The sequence below is a fragment of the Amblyraja radiata genome, chromosome 8, assembly GCF_010909765.2.
Source record: "Amblyraja radiata isolate CabotCenter1 chromosome 8, sAmbRad1.1.pri, whole genome shotgun sequence".
Classification (NCBI taxonomy): Eukaryota; Metazoa; Chordata; class Chondrichthyes; order Rajiformes; family Rajidae; genus Amblyraja; species Amblyraja radiata.
The window spans coordinates 65,955,769-65,971,160 of NC_045963.1; the positions used below are offsets into that span (position 1 = coordinate 65,955,769).

The window sequence follows — 15,392 nt, forward strand, 5'->3', positions numbered from 1 at the left end:
GAGTGGGCAGATGCGTGGCAGATGAAGTTTAATGTGGATAAATGTGAAGTTATCCACTTTGGTAGCAAAAACAGGAAGTCTGATTATTATCTCAATGGTGTCAAATTGGGAAAAGGGGAAGTACAACGGGATCTGGAGGTCCTTGTTCATCAGTCAATGAAAATAAGCAAACAGGTATAGCAAGCAGGGAAGAAAGCAAATGGCATGTTGGTCTTCATAACAAGAGGAGTTGAGTTTAGGAGCAAAGAGGTCCTTCTGCAGTTGTACAGGGCCCTAGTGAGACACCTGAAATATTGTTTCTAGTTTTGTTCTCCAAATTGTAGGAAGGACATTCTTGTTATTGACGGAGTGCAGCACAGGTTCACAAGGTTAATTTCTGGGATGGCGGGACTCATCTGCTGAGAGAATGGAGCGGCTGGGCTTATATACTCTGGAATATACTGTATTTAGAAGAATAAGAGGAGATCGTATTGAAATGTATAAGATTATTAAGGGTTTGGACACGTTAGAGGCAGGAAACATGTTCCCGATGTTGGGTGAGTCCAGAACCAGGGGCCACAGTTTTAGAATAAGGGGCAAAGCGTTTAGAACGGAGAAGGGGAAACATTTTTTCACACAGAGAGTTGTAAGTTTGTGGAATTCTCCGCCTCAGTGGAAGCCGGTTCTCTGGATACTTTCAAGAGGGCAAGATAGGACTCGTAAAGATAGCGGAGACCGGGGATATGGGGAGAAGGCAGGAACGGGGTACTGATAGTGGATGATCAGCCGTGATCACATTGAATGGCGGTGCTGGCTCGAAGGGCCTACTCCTACACCTATTGTCTATGGTCTAAAATGCAAATGAAAAGCAATAGGGTGTCATTTTTATTATAATTTCTACGTTTCAATAGTTAAAACCGATTTTCAAATATATTGAAAATGAGAGAACCTGTGCATGGAATAATAACATGGAATAATTCAGCCACTGTTGCAGCACAGCAGCAATCAAAAATTACATTTTAAAACATTATTATTCTTGGGTGAATCCACGTGCAGCTTTACTGTTATTAATCAAATCAAAGGGCATTGGTAAATGAGACAGGATACAAAATGTTGTACTCATTACAAATGTGGAGAGTTCAGTCCTGAAGATAGGTAATTACCTGAATTCAGAGTATTTATGTTCCTTTGAGACACTTTAAAGTATGAGAAAAATACTCTGTTAAATACTGTATACTGGCGGCCTGAGCCATTTTGGTATCGAACCGTCGTTGGTCGGGCTCAAACTCTCGCGTGGACCGGGCGTGATCTGGGCCGACCAATCACGCGGTCAGAGTGGCGAGCCGTTAGGCTGTTGGAATTCAAACGCGGCAGTTGGAATTTGAAGGTTTGGCAGTTGGAGTTTAAGTCTGGTGTGCTCACGAGCGACGGCACAGGAGTAGTAAAATATTAACTTGATGTGCGTGAGAGCGATGTGGCTGTATCGGTTAATTATTAAACATAGTGTTTACAGAACGCGTGGAGCTCTACAATGGTGATCCTGATGAACCAAAACAGCCTATTTTGGATTCCATCATGTTTGCAGCCGACAACCCAGAGCAGCAGAATGCAGTTTCGATCAAACTGCCCACTTTCTGGACATCGCAGCCCCACATGTGGTTTGAACAGGCTGAAAACTAGAAACAATACAGGCTGAAGCCCAGTTCCACAATCCAGATCACTGCCGATGCCACAAAATACTATTACGTTTAAGAAAGAACTACAGATGCTGGAAAAATCGAAGGTAGACACAAATGCTGTAGAAACTCAGCGGGTGAGGCAGTATCTATGGAGCGAAGGAATAGGTGATGTTTCGGGTCGAGACCCTTCTTCAGACTGTTGTGGGAGTTGGGGGGTGGGAAGAAGAAAGGAAGAGGCGGAGACAGTTGGCTGTGGGAGGGCTTGGAAGGGGAAAGTAAGGAGGGAGAAAGCAAGGAATACCTAAAATTGGAGGTCAATGTTCATATCGCTGGGGTATAAACTGCCCAAGTGAAATATGAGGTGCTGCTCCTCCAATTTGCGGTGGGGCTCACTCTGGCCATGGAGGAAGCCCAGGACCGAAAGGTAGGATTCGTAATGGGAGGGGGAGTTCGAGTTGTAATGCTGAGCCACCAGGAGATCAGGTTGGTTAATGCGAACTGAGTGAGGGTTTGGGTGAAGAGTTCGCCAAGCCTGCGCTTGGTCTCAGCGATGTAGAGCAGTTGACACCTAGATCAGCGGATAAAGTAGGTATGTTGCAAAACCTACCTTAAGCGTCGCTGCAGATCTGTCCCAGCCCGTGTGTGTGATTATGGCGCCGTTTAGAGGGGGGGCGGGTTTAAAACGCGATTTTCCCTAGGCTGTTCAAATCGAGCTTGTTCACCCTACCTCAGTTGCTGACGAAAAATCGCTTGGTTTCGCTCGCTGGAGCTATTTTTACATTTTACGGGTTTATTTAATTATTATAGTAAGTTAAAAATTAACCTCTAAACCCGCGACCGCCGAGGGAGGAGGCGGAGCAACAAGCTGGAGTAGTCACACTTTTTCCAAGCTCCCAATCTGTTAACCTTCAACTGTTATTACAGCTCAGCCTAAGTTTTAAAACTACCATAAATATTTAACACCATCGACAGCACTCCTCCACATCGTAAAGATAGCAGGCAGAAGAAAGAAAGAGGAGCAAAATATTGAAGACTCGACGACCAGCACCATCATGGCTACGCTAGCAGCCTTGTTAGCAGAGCACAAGGCATCGCTACTGGCAGAATTTAACGCAGCGTTCACCAAGCTGGAAACGAAGCTGGACAATATCCAGACCACTATTCTAGATCAACAACAGCGTCTTTCGTCATTAGAGACATTTGCCGATACCACCAGCCAAGACATGCGAGCTATGGAGACAATGCTAACTACGGTCATCGAAGAGAATGTCAAGTTTAAGTCTAAGCTTATCGACCTGGAAGGCAGGAGTCGCCGAAATAACGTAAGGATAGTCGGCCTCCCCGAGAACATCGAAGGCCCCCAAACAACAGCTTTTTTCTCTCAACTCCTGCTCGAGACACTTGGCGAACGCATACTGGAATCAGCCCCGGAGCTAGACCGAGCCCATCACACGCTGGTAGCCAAACCAAGCCCTGGTGGGAAACCCAGAGCAGTTGTGGTTTGCTTCCATAGATTCCAGACCCGCGAGTTGGTGGTGCGTGAGGCTCGGAGGCAGAGGGGTAAGCTGAAGTACAAAGATATCCCGATTCACATTTTTGAAGATTACTGTCCCGAGATAGTTGAACAACGTTCTGCATATCGAGACGTCATGAAGGAGCTGTACAACCTGGGTCTCAAACCCTCCCTTCATTATCCGGCCAAGCTGTTCATCATGGCCGGGGAGGGAAAGAGGCGACGGTTAACATCTCCCGAGGACGCTCAGGCTTTCATTTCATCTTACCGTTGATGCAGACCGGGACCCACAGATGACTGACTCTGCTCGGTACGTTTACATCCGAATGGCACAGGGATCCAGTTAATCTACGGTTACATTATGGGTTACATTATGGGCTAACTTTAGCTTGACTGCCCTTAGCAATTAGCCACTGCTAGCGCTCGGCCTTGCTGTTATACCAGACCCCTGTCTTGAAACGTATGAGGCCGGTAAGAAATCACCACGTTCATGACTATGTCTTACCAACTTTTCCTTTTAATGTTTATGTGTAATCATACTTGAAAGGCTCTTCCCCTGTACATGCTATAAAATAGGGCTAAAGGGACCCACATTGTGGTTCGTGATTTGATCTCTGCCTTCTTGCTTTTAGCAGCTGGCCAGCATTTGAATAGTTTGTTTACACTAGTCTTCATAGCGGATTGTCTGGGGCTGATAAGAACTCATTATAGTCAAGGCTGCGTTACACCAATTAGCTCTTACAGCGTTTTTGTTTAACAAAACTTAATTGATGTTCTTCTGCCCTGCACCTTAATCCAAGAATCCAGTTTGCCACTTGTTAATCTCTCTAATGCTAACTCTTTCTTTATACCTTACCAATTTTAAGTTATACTATGTTATACCAAAGGAAGCTATTCCTGTTTCACTTATACGTTGGATTACTTATTTAGTATCACTATTTTGTTAATTTTGTTAATTTGTCTTGTTGTATTATTACTATCATCACTACTATTATTACAATTAGTGTTAGCAATGTCATTGGTAGTACAACTACCAAGGCTATTATTTTAACTTTGTATCTATTCATTTAGGTTTACTTCACTTTATTTCTATTTCTATTTCTATTTTCTATTGTTCATTTCTCAAATTATTATTATCATTGTTATCATTATTATAGTTATTTCATTTTATGTTACTTTACTGATATTGAGCGACTTTGCTGCTTTGGGATGTGGAAATATTGGGAGTTAAGATCGGACTACTCCATGCGGATGCGAGGACAACGTACCTTGGTGCAATGGGCACTCAAGGTTCGGTTGGGACATTGGGGACCTCAGGTCCGGGGACTCGGGTTTGAAAGATGGTTAAGTGATATGTGTCACGACCGTTTGTTGTGTGTATACGTATGTATGTATTTTTTTTTGTTTTGTTTTTTTTCTTTTCCCCTTTTACCACCCACACCTCCACTCTCAGCAGCTGGCTTAGATGCGCTCTTCCATTTCAATCTGCAGTATTACAGCGCTCTGCCCACTCGTTTGGATATAGCTAAATATGGCCAACACAAACGACACTCTTAGATTTGTCTCGTGGAACGTGAGGGGAGTGGGGGGTCCTACTAAGACTGATAAGATCTTGGCCCACTTGCAATACCTTAAGGGCGATATATTTTTTATTCAAGAGACACACCTTCGCAACAGAGAGGTAACACGGCTTAAGAGAGGCTGGATTAGCCACTTATTTCATTCAAAATTTAATTATAGGGCTAGGGGTACTGCTATCCTGATTCGTAAAAACGTTATGTTCGAACCACAGAAAACGGTGGAAGACCCTGCTGGACGCTTTGTCATGGTCTCTGGCAAACTGCAAGACACACCTGTCATATTGGCCAGTATTTACGGTCCCAACTGGGATGACAGCTCATTTGTAACCAAATTTTTTACATCTCTCCCAAACATTGAAAATTACCACATCATTGTGGGTGGAGATTTTAATCTGGTCCAAGACTCTATACTGGACAGATCTTCGAACAAAGCCTCCACTTTAACTAAATCAGGTAGGACTTTGCATGCTTTTACCAAACAACTTGGGCTCACTGACCCATGGAGACATACTTTTCCCACGACTAAATTATTTTCATTTTTTTCCCACGTGCACCGTACCTATACCCGTATAGATTTCTTCCTCTTAGATAACAGACTGCTCTCCAAAATTAAATCCAGCGAGTATCATAGTATCGTGATATCAGATCACGCTGCGACTTCCCTCGATCTTCACTTTCGTAAACGAACTAACCCCTTTAAACAGTGGAGGTTCAACTCCTCATTACTAGCAGAGGCTCACTACAAGCAATTCCTGCACTCTCAAATCATTTTATATTTTGAGCTGAATGACTCGCCGGACATAGCAAGAGGTATACTCTGGGAAGATTCAAAAGCTTATATTAGGGGTCAACTTATCTCTTTTGTCTCCAACCTGAAAAGAGCCGAGACGTCCCAAATGGCAGACCTGTTACGAAAAATAAAGGACATTGATGATAAATACGCATCTGACCCAGACCCTAATTTTTATAAAGAACGCCTTAGGTTACAAATAGACTTTGACCTCATGTCTACCAATAAAGCCAAGTTAGGACTGCTTAAATCTAGGCAACACTTTTTTGAATCTGGGGATAAAGCTGGGAAGCTTTTGGCCCATCAGGCCAGAACCGAGGCGACATCACGGCTAATTCCAGCCATTAGATCCAGCTTAGGGGAGATTCATACCGATCCTCTTAGAATTAATGAAGCATTTGCTAAATTTTATGCTGAGCTATACGCTTCCGATTGTCCTCCCACTGCAGATGACATGTTCCGTAGTATGACGTTTCCCCGAATTGACGATGAAGCCACGAGAGTCTTAGGTGGTCCCATAACTGTCACTGAGGTCCAAGCAGCCATCACATCGCTGCAAAGCGGAAAGTTTGCCCGGCCCTGACGGCTTCACTGTAGAATATTACAAAGCTTTCTCTGCTCTCCTCGCACCAGTCCTGAGAGATATGTACAATGAGGCGTTTTTACATCGTCGCCTACCGCCCACCTTGTCGTTGGCTACTATCTCCCTAATTCTTAAAAAGGAGAAAGATCCCCTGCTTTGTAGTAGCTATAGACCAATTTCACTCTTGAATGTGGACCTCAAAATCCTCTCTAAAGTTCTTGCGCTCCGTCTTCAACAAGTGATGCCCTTTATTATCTCATTAGATCAAACAGGGTTTATGCCAGGCCGACAGTCCTCCCACAATACTAGGCGTCTCCTTAACATCATCCATTCACCAAGTAGTGAGACCCCGGAGATAGTGGTCTCCCTCGACGCCGAAAAAGCTTTCAACAGGGTCGAGTGGAAGTACCTATACGAGGCAATGGACAGGTTTGGCCTCGGTAACAGTTTCATTCATTGAGTCAGTCTATTATACCCGTCCCCGGTGGCCTCAGTACAAACAAACGACACACTGTCGCCCCACTTCCCCCTTCGGAGAGGTACCAGGCAGGGTTGCCCGTTATCACCACTTCTGTTTGCTGTCGCGATAGAACCCTTGGCGGTTTGGTTACGCTCAGAGAAGGGCTTTAAAGGTATCACACGGTTTGACACAATTTATAAAGTCTCATTGTATGCGGATGACCTGCTCCTGTACATCTCAAATCCAGTCAGCTCTCTCCCTGTGATTATGAATATTTTAGAATGGTTTGGGGTGTACTCTGGTTATAAACTTAACTACCAAAAAAGTGAACTATTACCGATTAACTCATTGGCTAAGCAGCTCCCTCGCTCTTTAACCTCATTCAAATGGGCGGAGGACGGATTTCGCTACCTCGGCGTTTTTATCACAATACCTATATTTGATATGTTCCGCACAAACTTCCTGCCTCTGGTTGAGAAAGCTGAAAGAGACTTTGACCGCTGGTCAGTCTTACCGTTATCCCTCGCGGCCCGGATAAATCTGGTCAAGATGGTCGTCCTACCCAAATCCCTGTACCTTTTCCAGCATGTTCCTATATTTATCACTAAATCTTTTTTTGATAAATTAGAAAGAAGAATATCTAAATTTTTATGGGGTAGCAAACCGGCCAGAATTCGAAAGACGCTACTACAGTCTCCTAAGAGTGACGGCGGTTTGGCACTTCCTGACTTTAGGCGATACTACTGGGCTGCTAACTTGCAAAAAATCCTGTACTGCATGAATGATGATTGCGACCACCTACCGACCTGGGTACACATGGAAAAGGCGAATTCACATCTCCCGTTGCGGTCTGTCCTATGCTCTCAACTCCCCCTTTCTATAACATCTGCGGGTGCAGGCCCAATTGCGTCCCTCTCGCTCAAGATATGGAGTCAATTTAGGAAAAACTTTGGTTTACAAGGCCCTTTCATCTTGACCCCACTGCTTAAAAATCACATCTTTAAACCTTCAAGTACAGACTCCGCATTCAAAACCTGGCATAGTAATGGCATCAGTAGTATCAAAAACCTATACAAGGATGGTATTTTTTCGTCTTTTGCGGAGCTTTCGTACAACTATAGCCTCCCAAACTCACACCTTTTTCGTTTTTTCCAGATTAGGAATTTTGTGAAGAAGATATTCCCCCATTTCCCAAATCGTCCCCCTGAAACCCTGACCGATTCCATCCAAGCTCTAGATCCCAACCGGAAGAAATGCATCTCTTTTTTGTACAACTTGTTAGGGTCGGTTATATTGAAACCTTATACCTCATTAAAAGCTGCGTGGGAGGGCGAGCTGAATACGAAACTAACAGACCATCAATGGGACTCTGCCTTGGATTTGATCCATTCTTCCTCCATATGTGCCCGTCATGGCCTAATCCAATGCAAAGTCCTTCACAAAGTCCACTACACAAACGCAAGATTATCTAGAATATACCCCGCTGTTAAAGACACCTGCAACAGATGCAATCAATCCCCTGCCAACCATAGTCATATGTTTTGGTCTTGCCCTAAGCTAGCAACCTTTTGGAGGAGTGCTTTCGACGTGCTAAGCAGAGCCTATGGCCAGACTATTCCTCCAAACCCACTGTCGGCTATTTTTGGTATTCCCCCCAACACCAACCTCTCTGTTGCGTTGAAGCGGGTCCTGGCTTTTACAACCCTGTTAGCCCGGAGACTGATTTTGCTTAACTGGAGACTTACCTGTCCCCCGACACACGCCCGCTGGATCAAGGAGGTGCTCTACAACTTAAAGCTTGAAAAACTTAGGTTCTCTCTCAAAGGCTCTACCAAGACATTCCTAGATACATGGAACCCTTTCCTGGAACTTGTTAGCTCTCTTAACTTGTTTCCGGACTCGGAAGAGGACTGAGTGCCCTCTATCACAGCTCTGTCTTATTGCAGCTGCTATCCCCTCAACCCCTCCCCCCCCCCCCCCCCCCCCCCTCCCTCCCCACAATTAAAAAAAAAATTCATCAATTCTTTATTTATTTATTTTTCTCTCTCTTTTTTAAAATCTATTTATTTATTTATTTATTTTCTTCTTATTTTTTCTTTTTTAATTTTTTTTAATTGTATTTGTGTGGATGTGTACGTATGTGAGTGTTGTTTGTTCCCGGGTGGCGAGGGTGGGTAAGGGTAAGGGTAAGGGTTTTGAGGGTCGTTTACATACTGTTATACAATTATGTCCTGATTATCACTGTCTGTTATCATTGTATGTATGCAAATTGCTGTTAAATTCAAAATTCAAATAAAAAGATTTAAACTAAACCCGCGACCGCCGACAACGGGTCGGATCTCATACAGGGGACAACGGAAGGTAGGTTGTTTATTTTTACATTAAAAAGCGCTTCTTAAGATCCCTTTATACAAAGTTTTATGTTGCGAGTAGCTAATTTGGGGCTCCATTAAATCCTGCAGTATTTTTCTGGGCATTTGGGGTACAAATCTACCGCAATGTGAACGTTCTAAACCAGCGCGTTCCACAGGATCCCACTCGAAAGCTGATTTAAATGGCCATTAATTTACAGCAATTGAACACTAAATTCCATTTGGCCTATAAATTAATGTAAATGAGATTTAAAAATCATGTTTTATATAACCATATAACCATATAACAATTACAGCACGGAAACAGGCCATCTCGGCCCTACAAGTCCGTGTCGAACAACTTTTTTCCCCTTAGTCCCACCTGCAGTCCCACCTGCCTGCACTCATACCATAACCCTCCATTCCCTTCTCATCCATATGCCTATCCAATTTATTTTTAAATGACACCAACGAACCTGCCGCCACCACTTCCACTGGAAGCTCATTCCACACCGCTACCACTCTCTGAGTAAAGAAGTTCCCCCTCATGTTACCCCTAAACTTCTGTCCCTTAATTCTGAAGTCATGTCCTCTTGTTTGAATCTTCCCTATTCTCAAAGGGAAAAGCTTGATCACGTCAACTCTGCCTATCCCTCTCATCATTTTAAAGACCTCTATCAAGTCCCTCCTTAACCTTCTGCGCTCCAGAGAATAAAGACCTAACTTATTCAACCTATCTCTGTAACTTATATTGTGAATTCTTTGTGAATATTATTTGGACTTAGGCTATTTAAAAATGTTAATAATTTCTTAAGAAATGGATAGATGTTTAGATCTAGTAATTGAAGTTTGGAATTAGCTACAATTGGGTAACTAACTAATTATATGCTTTAATTTCAGGTCATCCAAGTAAGATTATTTTATATTTGTTTCAGAATGCTTCAATCTATGATAACTGAAAATTTCATTCAGTTCTCTTAATTTGTAAGAATGTTATGGGCTTTTGACTGTCCACGATCACAGCTTTTTTGTTATGTCCATAGAAAATCAATAGGGAACAAGATGCTAATTTCCGAGTATGAAAAATGACCATAACATTTTAAATACTTGAGATATGAAAGTGAATTAGGTGTAAAATTAAACTTCTTTTTATGCTTTATCTGATGGGATAAATTGCAGACTTGATTATTAAAATCTCAAAATTTTGTAACATTGCTAGATAAAGCGACAAGTGTACCAATTCCTGTGTAAGTACCAGGGGAGGGGGTGGTTTGGGTGGGAAGGAATGAATTGACCAGGGAGATAAATACTAAATCTAAATACTACTACGTGGTCAGTGCGCTGGACTAGGACACCACCGGGCGCCTAATCGATTACCTTCGCCAGCCATCAGCCGACGGCAAGTATGAGGGCCTCAAAATGCTCCTCTTGTGCACTTTTGGTCTCAGCAGACGCGACCGGGTAGCCAGACCCCTGCACATTAATGGCCTAGGCAACCGTGCTTATGGATGAAATGCTCGCTTTGATAGATGGACATAAGACTTGCCTCCTGTTCAAACAGGTTTCTCAAGCAGATGCCTGATGACATTCGCCTGCTCTTCGCGGACGACGATTTCACCGACCCCCGACGGCTGGCTGCCCATGTGGACGTGCAGTGGCAGGCCAAACAGCAGGGTGGCACCACCATCAGTCGGGTCTCGACGGTGCCTCAGCGGGTCAGGCGGCCGGTCCCAGCCTCCATCAAAGGCACGGCAGTGACATCGGCCATGAGCGAAGCCGGCAAAGGAGCTTGGTGCTACTACCACCAAAATTGAGGTTCCGAGGTCTGCGGATGCCGACCATCCTGCAAACATCCGGGAAGTGCCTCGGTCGGCCGCGAGTAGTGGCTACTGCGGCCGGCCAGAAGCATCACCTCCTCTACACCTGGGACCGTTATTCGGGGCGGCATTTTCTGATGGACATTGGAGCAGAGGTCAGTGTTTTGCCCCAATCGTGGGCCAAAAAGAGGTGACCTCCTCTGGCCGCCGCCAACGGCAGCAACATCAAGACGTATGGGATTCGCACGATATCGCTCACCTTCAACTCCTGTCACTTCAAGTGGCCCTTTATTATCACCGACATCTCCCAACCACTGCTGGGCACTGATTTCCTCCGGATGCATTCCCTGCTGGTCGACGTGGTGGGACAACGCCTCATCAAATCTGAGACGTTTGAGTCGATCGACTTGTGCCACGCCGAATTGACTGCGCCAAATCTCGGCTCGGTGACCTTTTCTGACAACGAGCACGCCCGGATCTTGGCCGATTTCCCTGACATCAAAACCCACTAGTTCACAACGGCCAGCCCCAAGCATGGGGTGAAGCACCATATCCCCACCACTGGACTGCCACTCCATGCACGCGCACGCAGGCTGCCCCCCGACAAGCTGCAACTGGCGAAAAATGAGTTCCACAAGATGGAAGAAATGGGCATAGTGCGCCGCTCAGACAGCCCATGGGCATCTCTGCTTCACATGATCCCTAAAGCGTTTGTGGGCTGGAAACACTGTGGGGACTACCGCCGTCCCAACCACCTTCCAATGGCCAACTGGTACCCTGTCCCTCACATCCAGGACGTCACGGCCAATCTGGATGGCGCCAAATTTTTATCCAAATTCCAAATTCGGCTACGATCCGATTCCGATCCACCCGGACAATGTCCCCAAGACAGCTCTCATCACCCCATTCAGGCTCTTTGAATTCCTAGGGATGCCTTTTGGCCTCAAAAACGCCGCTCAGGCTTTCCAACGGCTCATGGACACGATGACATCCTTGTCGTCAGCCGCTCTCGCCAGGAACACCGCGCACACCTCATTCTGCTCTGCTAGTGGCTCAACAAGCATGGCCTGGCCATCAACCTTGCCAGGTGTCAGTTTGCCCTCCCTTCCATCAGTTTCCTCAGCCACCACATCAATCAGCACGATGCGGCCGCGTTCCCAACCAAGGTTTGTCAGCATGATAAACTTTTATTACCGTTTCGTGCCTGCATCCACCAGGATCATGCAACCGTTGTTCAAGGCCCTGGCCAAAAGCCGAGAGGGCTAATTTGGGATGACGCAGTCATGACCGCTTTCAACAATGCCAAAGAGGCGCTGGCAAAGGCGACAATGCGTACATCCACGGGCCAACGCACCAGCGGCTCTCATGGTTGACGTATCTGGCACAGCAGTGAGCGGAGTGCTGGAGCAACTGATCAATGGAAGCTGGCAGCCCCTCGCCTTTTTCAGTCATCACCTGAGACCCCCCCAAGCAGAAATACAGCGCTTTCGACCGAGAGCTTCTCGCGCTCTACCTGGCCGTCCGGCATTTCCGCTACTTCTTCGAGGGCAGGGGATTCACAGCTTTCACCGACCACAAGCCGTTTTCTGATAACGAGTACGCTCGGGTCTTGGCCGATTTCCCTGACATCAAGACCCACCAATTGCAACGGCCAGCCCCAAGCATGGGGTGAAGCACCATATGCCCACCACCGGACCGCCACTCCATGCACGCGCATGCAGGCTGCCCCCCGACAAGCTGCAACTGGCGAAAGATGAGTTCCGCAAGATGGAGGAAATGGGTGCTTCACCTCATGTTTGCCTTTGCCGGCAGCAGCGTCACTTGGCCTACACCTACAAGTACACGACTTGCGTCCAGCACATCGCAGGCAAAAACAGCTGGGTCGCAAATGCGTTGTCCGACATTACCATCAATGCCATCCATGCTTTGGCCTCAGGTGCCGCATACAAGGCCGCGGTAGCCGCCCAGCGAGAGGATGAGGAGATGCTCGCATACCGCACCTCCATCTCAGGCTTGTTGTTGGAGGATGTGCGATTCGGGCCCGCTGACACCACGCTCCTTTGCAACGTGTCTATCGGACAGCCAAGACCCATCATCCCCATAGCCTGGCGCTGCCGGATTTACGACATGGTTCATGGTTTGGCTCACCCTTCCATCCAGGCAACAACGGCACTGGTGACAGCCAAGTTCATGTGGCACAGGTTGCACAAACAGGCCGCTGCAGAATTTTGCCCTGCCACACCGGCATTTCGACCACATCCGCATCGACATCGTTGGACTGCTGCCCCCATCCAGAGGTGTCACCCACCTTTTCACCATCGTGGGCCGATTCACGAGATTGCCGGATGCCGTCCCACTATCGGATACCTCCACGGCGACGTGTGCAAGTGCCCTCACTGCCCACTGGATCACCCGCTTTGGTGTACCAGTGGACATATCCGACAGAGGTGCGCAGTTCACCTCTGAGTTGTGGTCAGCAATGGCCCGGCTGCTTGGCGTTCAGCTGAACCACACCACGGCCTACCACCCACAAGCAAACGGCCTAGTGGAGCGTTTTCACCGGCACCAAGGCATCCCCAAAGGCACGGCTTACAGGCCCAGACTGGATGGACGAGTTGTCATGGGTCCTGCTGGGCATACGCTCTGTCCCGAAAGAGGCCCTGGCAATTTCCACGGCCTAGCTGGTGTACGGCACCCAGTTTACGGTCGCAGGGGACTTCATCCCGACGGCACGTGGACATTAGGAACCGCCCACGGCCATGCTGACGCGCCTCCAGGAGAAGGTGGTCACGCTCTCGCCAGTCCCATCATCCCGCCATGGACTCACTACCACGTACGTCCCACCCACCCTCCAGGACTGCCTGTACGTCTTCCTTCGCCGCGATTCCCACCGTAGGCCACTGCAAAGGCCTTACGAGGGACCTTTCCGGGTACTGCAACACCGCTCCACGACTTTTGTCATCGACATGGGAGGCAGGCACGAGACTGTCTCCGTGGACCGTCTTAAGCCGGCATACTTGGACATTGACAAAACAGTGCAGGTGGCACAGCCTCCCCCATAGAGGGCATCCACCGTCACAACCGCACCCGCCCTCAACTCTGCCAGCTGCGACCCCAAACACAGGAGACGCGTACACGAGATCAGGCCACCTCTCTCTTGAGCTTAACCACATCCATTACTCTGGTTCGGGGGAGGTCATGTGGTGGCCTTAGCCATTTTGGTATCGAACCATCGTTGGCCGGCTCGAACTCTTGCGTGGACCGAGCGTGTTCTGGGCCGACCAGCCACGTGGTCAGGGGTCGGGCCGTTAGGCGGTTGGAATTCAAAGGCGGCAGTTGGAGTGGAACTTGGGTGTGCTCATGAGCGACGGCACAGTAGTAGTAAAATATTAACTTGATGCGCGTGTGAGTGACGGGGCTGTATCGGTTAATTATTAAACGGAGTGTTCACACAACACGTGGACCTCTACAGTATGTTATTTTCCTTATTTAACGCAGTCAGACTAATGTGACGTAGAAGCATGAGAACAACGAGCGCATGGGAATGAGAGCACCTGCATCTTCCTCTAAAGTTCACATTCTATCATAGCTTAGAAGTCTATCACCATTGTCTCATCATTACTGGGTCTTAATCCTGGAATTCTTTACGTAGCAGTACTGTGGGGCTGTGAAGGAAAAAAATATATATCATATCTATTTGAAAGTCAGTGGTTCACTCAATTGTAATTTTTTTTAAATTGGCATATATATTGTCAAATTGAGTAAATTGCTCCAATTAATCAGGAATGATAAACTGTATTTTAAGATTGGTTTTAATTTCTGAATCAGTTTGCTTCCCACTCCGCTAAACGTCAGGTTTAAACTGTTTCAAAATCTGACCAAATTATTCCCTGAAGCCAGATCTATACCTAACTTTCAGGGAACTAACACCATACTCCTGAAAAGGAATTTCTTCTGAAATAATCTTCTGTCATAAATAAAAAATAAACTAAATTATACAACAAAGTAGCAGCAATTTCTCAATCCAAAGAACATTTAGCAGATAAAGAATCTCATGGTAGTTAAAATGGAAAGTAGGCTTTAGGCTTTACTTTAGAAGTTAGAGATACAGTGTGGCAACAGGCCCTTTGGTTCACCAAGTCCATGCTGACCAGCGATCGCCCAAACACTAGCACTATTCTACACACTAGGGACAGTTTTACAATTTTACCGAAGCCAATCAACCTGCAAAACTGTATGTCTTTTGCAGTGTGGGTGGAAACCGGAGCACCTGAAGAAACCCCATACGGTCACAGGGAGAACATATAAACTCCGTGCAGACAGCACATGTAGTCGGGATCGAACCCGGGTCTCTAGCGCTGTAACTCTACCATTATGCTAAAAAAAAGCATTTAATTTGGCAGTTGGGTGTAGATTTCCTGGAACTCTCTGGTATAAGATGGTTTATCTTTACGTCCGTGACTGTCTTGTCTTTTGCAGCAGTTATTTGAGGATCCAGAAGGAAAAATTGAACTGCCGCCATCTCTAAAGATTCACTCTTGGAAACGTCCTCACGAGTTTTTAATGGAGAAGGTCAGTCATGCATGCATTATGTTGTCTCCGAGAAACTAACGTTATGGTGATAATTTTTTCTATATTTT

At 46.4% G+C, this 15,392-nt stretch overlaps 1 protein-coding gene across 2 annotated transcripts in view; it reads left to right on the forward strand.

The window, feature by feature from the left end:
* Positions 1 to 15,392, forward strand: part of adgb (androglobin) — a 213,904-nt gene that overhangs the window by 20,992 nt on the left and 177,520 nt on the right. Inside the window, exons 1-2 of one of the 2 annotated variants that reach the window (XM_033026114.1) lie at positions 1,352 to 1,762; positions 15,232 to 15,324. In XM_033026114.1, the coding sequence (XP_032882005.1) occupies positions 1,706 to 1,762; positions 15,232 to 15,324 (150 nt within the window). In that variant the 5' untranslated portion in view covers positions 1,352 to 1,705. Of the gene's footprint in view, positions 1 to 1,351; positions 1,763 to 15,231; positions 15,325 to 15,392 lie in introns of those variants that run through there. The other variant, XM_033026113.1, reaches the window with a different exon arrangement.